Source organism: Eurypyga helias, unplaced genomic scaffold (genome assembly GCF_000690775.1).
Source record: "Eurypyga helias isolate BGI_N326 unplaced genomic scaffold, ASM69077v1 Scaffold40607, whole genome shotgun sequence".
In the NCBI taxonomy this organism is placed as follows: Eukaryota; Metazoa; Chordata; class Aves; order Eurypygiformes; family Eurypygidae; genus Eurypyga; species Eurypyga helias.
In genome coordinates, this window is record NW_010264382.1 from 1 (window position 1) to 6477 (window position 6477).

Consider the following 6477-nt stretch of genomic DNA (forward strand, 5'->3'; position numbering starts at 1 on the left):
GGTCCTCACCAAATCTTTCCTTTGACAGCGACTTTACCCCTGCCCCTCCCACCCCAGAAGCCACAAAGAACATGAAAATGACAGTAAAGACTCTTCATTTTAAAAAAGGGAAAAGCTACACTTCTGTACATATACACATTACTTACATTACAAAATCCCAGAGAAATGCCTGCTGCATCAGCCCCTTTGAAGGGGCTTCCTTGGGGTCAAACACCATTCAAACCCGTGAGCAACCAACGGCGACAGATATTCTGCAGACTGGTCTAACACCCCCCACCCAGCCCCCCACCCCGGGCCTGAAAGGCGACAGCACCGAGGAGGATTCCATCCGTCCCCCGTGTATCGCTCAGCACGAGCTGGTGATAACGATCCACAAAACTGCGACCGGCCAAAGGTGGGGAGAGAAGGAAAAGATGTGGGAACAGGTGAAAAACGGAGTACGAAGGCTCCCAGGTTCCACAGCAGAGGTTCGCTTGCAGGGGGACACTCGTGACAAAGCTACTCCCAGCGGCACGAGTCCACAGGCCACGGCACGGAAAGCCAGCAGCTCTCCGGGAGATGGTCTGTGCTGGAGGTCTCTCACCTTTGGGAATAAGTGTCCGTTTAATTTCTGCACCAGGAGCAGAGGAAGAGCAAGTTTCATCTCTGCATAAAGTTCTTTTCCAAGGCAGCGGGAGTTCTCTGCAGGGAGTGGATATTGCGTTTCACCCGATCCTCCAGAGTGGAAGTCGACGCACTCTCCAGTTTTAAGCGACTGCAGAAAATTGAACCAAAAAGACAGACATTAAAAATCTCCCTCCCAACATTACACCATTTCTAGCATCCAGCTGTGGAGCCCCCAACATCAGGATATAGAACAGTTGGAGCGAGTCCAGAGGAGGCCCCGGAGATGCTCCGAGGGCTGGAGCCCCTCTGCCCTGGGGACAGGCTGGGAGAGTTGGGGGGTTCAGCCTGGAGAAGGGAAGCTCCGGGGAGACCTTAGAGCACCTTCCAGTGACTGGGGGGCTACAAGGAACCTGGGGGAGACTTTTCCCAAGGGCAGGGAGTGACAGGACAAGGGGTAATGGGTTTAAACGGGAAGAGAGAGATGGAGATGGGACATCAGGAAGGAATTCTTCCTGCAGAGGGTGGGGAGGCCCTGGGACAGGTTGCCCAGAGAAGCTGTGGATGCCCCATCCCTGGAAGTGTGCACGGCCAGGCTGGATGAGGCTTGGAGCAACCTGGTCTAGTGGAAGGTGTCCCTGCCCATGGCAGGGGGGTTGGAACTAGATGGTCTTTAAGGTCCCTTCCAACCCAAACCATTCTGTGATTCTAGTGGGATTCATCCTCTCCCAGTCGTCAACCGAATTAATTTAACAAACAGCAAACGATTTCATATTAAAACCTGCTGAGAAAGAACTGAATGGCTTTTTGTCTGCTCTGTAACACTCAATGCTTCCCGCAAAGTCAGTGCTCAGAAAGGGATTTTCAGCAGCACTCGTCTCCTCCATCTTCCAAATATAACCAACCGTTAATTACAAACGCACCCGTCGCAGGGGACGTGGTTGCTTTCTGTGAAGAGAACGAGGGAAAAGCAATGCGTTCCCGAACTGAGGGCAGCAGCCCTCCGGGAGTCGGAATGCCAGAGCTCGGGCTGTAAATGACTACAGGAGGGAGAAGGGACCCTTGTGACTGCTCGTTTTCCCTAACGCTTCCGAGCTCACCGCTGTGCCTGCCCGAGTGATGTCCCCGTGCCCACCTCCAAACATGCCAAGAAACACCGTTTGTAAGCTCAACCAGCTTATTTTGAGCAGGGAGACACACACAAACCCTCCTCTGCATGGGATTTTGCTCGTGGAGAAAACTTACTCTCATTTTAAGCCCCTTTTGAATGATCCCAGCTCTGGGCAGCCTCAGGAATCAGTGTACATCCCCCACTGATTTATAGAGCCCGGAGAATCACAGGCTGCAGCAACTCCAAAACAACCATAGTGGCCATGGGATCGTTCTTGCACACCACAGCACCCTCTGGAAGGATCTGTGCCTGCCATGTGCACAAGGGGCTGTATGTTAACACACGCGTTTCAACACTTATTTCCGGTTGAGCACAGGTTTCAGTCCCACAAGCTCTTGGCACGCAGACTCCCAGTGGACTTGGAGGACTAAAACTGTTGCAAACTCCTAAAACCAGGGAGCTTTTTAATATCTGCATGTTAAACACCACTAGGCATTCCTACAGATGGCAAAAAGAAACTGCTCACCAGTTTGAGAGTCCGACTACCAAGGCCATGACGGAAATAGCTACCTTTTGGGTTAAAAAGGGAATCTGGGTACGACAGACACACCAGTTCTACTGCACAAAGCAGCAGAGGTGGATCTTACACCACAATCTGAAGCACCTCAAACGCTGAGGTCAACACTCCCTCCTCAGAGGATGCAGCCTGTGTTTCCCTTGACTGAAAAAGCAGATAGAACGAGACACTCACTTGAAGAACTTCCCGTCCCGGGAGTCGAGTTTCTCCCGTTCTCGCTCCAGCTCCTCCTCCTTTCGGTGTTTCCTGAGGTTGTTTGCTCGCTCCTCTTCCCGCCACTTGGCGTTTTCCATCATTTCCTGGCGCTTACGCTCTAGCTCCTCCGGGGAGATCTTCCTATTTGCGCAGGACGCACCGTGTTGTGAACCAACAGCACGCTGACACCCGCCCCCCACCGCTTGCCATTTTTTAAGGTGATTTACAATTCCCTAAATTAGGGGTGTTCAACATGTTTTTTTCTTTGGTAGCCAATCAGCAAAGCTCCTAAGTACATGTCTACATGTTACCACACCCCTAACAAGAGGCTGTTTTCCTCCTCTTTTCAGCTTTCTTGTTTTTAATTGACTGGTAAGATGATGCCATCGAGGTCCTATTTTCCCCGATGACAGTGAAACAGAATGCTTCTCGTTAACAGTCTGAGGGACAAAGACCGACTTCACATCGCTGCCTTGCGCAGTGATGGGAGACACACGGAGAACCAGCAAACCACACGGGTTGGTTTGGGAAGCTCTCCAAGGTGTTAACAAGGCCAAGAGCACCAAACCGAGCACTTTGGGACTCTGTCTGCACAACTTCCTGGGCGTCTGAGCCAATCTATTTCAGTTAACGGGATAAAATTTGGTTCACTGATTACAGCTAGCTGTTTCACAACCACCAGGACAGCTTCGACCTAAAACCACAGGAACAAGATCTCGCTCACCTTGTGTAACCCGGAGTATGCTGTCGTCGATAGCTCTTTTTAGGGGAAGGGCTTCTAGCTCTTCCTTTCTCCTCTCGACTGCCATGTCTGTAACCCAGAAATAACCACCTTTAATACAGATTAACGTACACTATCACCCCCTTAAACTTTCCCTGGAGTCTTTGTACCCCTTCTGAAACCAAGACATCTCCCATAACTGCAAGACTCTTACTTGTCCACTCTGAAAACAAATTCAACTGACTTAATATACTGTAAATTTCCATCTATTTTTACTCCGCTTTATTTCATCAGCAAACAGTAAATACCTGCTACCCGATTTTATCTGCATTTAGTGAAGATAATTCAACAATTATACCTTTTAAAGAGAAGCGTTAGCCCAAACAAAGCCCAGTCACAAGCAAGATCCAGAGGCTGTACCAAGGAGGAGGGTGTCCCACCCAGAGTGCAACTGCGGACAGCACTTGCTGCTGGTCCCTCCCAGGAGCTGACCTGTGTGCTTCCGCTCTCCTGTGCGGCCTTTACACCCAGGACTGAGCAGTAACGTGGTCAGAATGAAGTGGTAGGAGGCCTGAGAAGATGGATTTTGATTCTAGAGAACTCCCCCCTCCGCAGCCCTAGGTTTCCATTAGCCAGGGTAGCCACACTCACTGTTTGCTATGTCTAGGAGGAGATCTTGACCCCCTGCATCCAGACTGTTCCGAATTCTTCTTGCTGGAGCGTCTCTGAGGGGAGCGGGACTGGCTCCTGGACCTGGAGCGATCCCGGTGCTTGTGAGGGGCCCTCTCCTGGCCGGCAGCTGGAGAGCTCCTAGACTTGTGGCTCTGGTCGGAGTCTCTAACCTGGAATTTAAAAGCGTCTTTCAGGAGAGATGTCAGAGCACAACACCACTGTAAGGCCACAGAGGAGCCCTCAGGCCAGGCTAAGTGCAGGAAGGTTTGCGTTTACTTATCCCACTTCCTACCTTCTTACTCCCTGTGTCCAAAAAGATAATTTCTGTACGTTGTTCAGTAAACTAAAGTGCCAAGATGGCCAAGCAGAGTAATTAAACACGTGATTCTGTGAAGAGGAACTACCTAAAACTTAACTGGAATTCAGAGCCTAGAGAAGTCCTACCAGCATCTGAAAAACTTCAGTTTCGAAGCTTAGATAGCTCCAAATTGAATCTCAAATTTATTATATCATGTCCCCGCCATAACCCTCTTCTATCTGGTGAAGCAGTTTTGAAGCAAGCTACCAAAACTCTTCTTCTTCCTTAATTCAAGGCATTAGCTACTGAAAGGGCTGTGTGAAACACAGGTACTGACCTGCAGGCCATATCCGGGGTCTTTGGAAAGAGCAGGTTTCCAGGAGGAAATGTTCATCCTCTTCAGAGACCTACAGAGAAAACATAATAGTGCTTCTGAAGCAGATGAAGTTCAAGCATATTTTTAAACATTAAAATGTCATAAAAACAATTCAGTGATGCAAAACCAATAAAGTAACAATACAAAAACATTTAGACCAATTAAGACCATTAATTAGAAAGGTAATACTCAAAGGGAGGAGTTGAAAGAGATGAAAATCAGATAACTCCACGAGAAGATAAGGTATTTTTACTACAAAACCTCAAAACATACTTATTTTTGCTTCGCTCCTCGTCACTACTGTCACTTTCACTGCTGGAACTGCGACGGCGGTGTTTCTTGTGCTTCTTCTTCTTCTCTTTCTTCTTCTTCTTCTCTTTCTTCTCTAAACTGTTTTGCAGCTATAAAGCAAGACATCATTCCATTAGTAATAATTACTGTCCCCACACTTGGACAGTCAGTATCAGAAGGCACGGGTCAAAGTAACAGCTCTCTGTGGAAAGGTTCCTGAAATCTAAACCGTTTAACAAGCTCCTCTCTCCAAACTGAAGAGCTAAATGGAGCCTTTGCTAATGGCAGTTTGGTATCAGTGCACGTCAAATCCTCTGTCTGCAATCCCTGTGGTACTACAACAACAACAACTAATCACTAGATAAAAAAAGCACCTCAGAAGAACAAGAGTAAAATGACACTGAAAGTGAAAGGAAGACAAATTACTTCCTGCAGAGAGACTGATGCAGAACCTTGTTCTAGGATATCAGGATTATGGAAAGCAGAATTTATTCTGGTTTTCTGTGAAAGAGTCAGGAAACGGAATTCAGCTCCTTAGCCTAAACAATACTAATTTTGACCTACGATCCTCTCCATGGTTCAGTGTATTCTGTGCTTTGGATGTGTAAAGGAGAACTGAGATACACCTACCAATTCTTTGATTTTCTTCATTTTAACAGGATTATTCAGAACTTCTCTCTTCTTTTCCTCCTCCCTCTTTCTAGAGCAGGCAAAAAAACCCCACAAAACAAATCAGTATTTTCAAACAGCTGAAAAAAATATATTTTCATGAAAGATACCAATCTTTTAAGCAAGCTCTAAAAACATATAAAGCAGGAAAACAGGCAAATTTTGTACATTCAGCAAAACAGATGCAATTAAGGAGTCTGTCCTTCCCTTCTCCACTTACGAGGGCAACTAGCAGGGTAAACAACTACTTGTTGTTACCATCAATATGCCCACGATGCTAATAAATGCCTGAACTCTCAGGGCAGACCAGATACATTCACATCCACATAAAAGGGTGAGCTAAGCTGACAGACAGGAATCAACGTGGAATAACAATACGTGCATGCACGTGACGTACAGACTAGAGCTCACAAGCAGACAGATGCAGCTTTAAGGCACAGGCTAACAACAGTCTTTACAAAGATAGATAAGACCGCTCTTAAGCTGCTGCTACTGATGCTTTGCCCGATCTACTACTGCTTTCAGTTCCACTTTTAGTACCTTATCATGAAGAGTGGATCCTCACGGATTTTGTTTGCCATATCTAGGACAGAATTAGCCCCTGACTTGGCAAAAATGGAACCTGGAAGAAGTCCTGTCTCATTGGAGCAGCCAGCATCCTTGTCTTCAGTCTTCTCAAAGATGTATTTGTCCACAGGGCGACCCATAAGATACTCCTCTCTGTTCACCATGCCTCCAGGACCCTGGTACATCCACTCCAACTTTTCTTCTCTTTTCCTGTTGTAAACAAGACGATCTTAGTGGCCTTTTCACAGTTCTAAAGTTACATTTTAAGGCACTGGCTTACAAAAGTAAGTGGAAACACTTCAGCACCAAATACATTAATCCAAGCGATCTCTCAGGTGTGCTGAAAGCACATGTGCCGTCTCACCTGACCACAGAGGATGGTCAGGGTTGATAAACA

At 47.2% G+C, this 6477-nt stretch overlaps 1 protein-coding gene across 1 annotated transcript; it reads right to left on the reverse strand.

Annotated features, from left to right (window-relative positions):
* Positions 1-639: 639 nt before the first annotated feature.
* CWC25 (CWC25 spliceosome-associated protein homolog (S. cerevisiae)) lies at positions 640-6290 on the reverse strand (the record flags this gene model as incomplete). The annotated part of the gene is made up of 8 exons (XM_010156373.1): positions 640-754; positions 2466-2627; positions 3211-3297; positions 3859-4049; positions 4515-4584; positions 4827-4954; positions 5475-5544; positions 6054-6290. Coding segments are annotated over 8 exons (1060 nt in total), but the record flags the coding sequence as incomplete, so codon positions are not given.
* Positions 6291-6477: the final 187 nt, after the last annotated feature.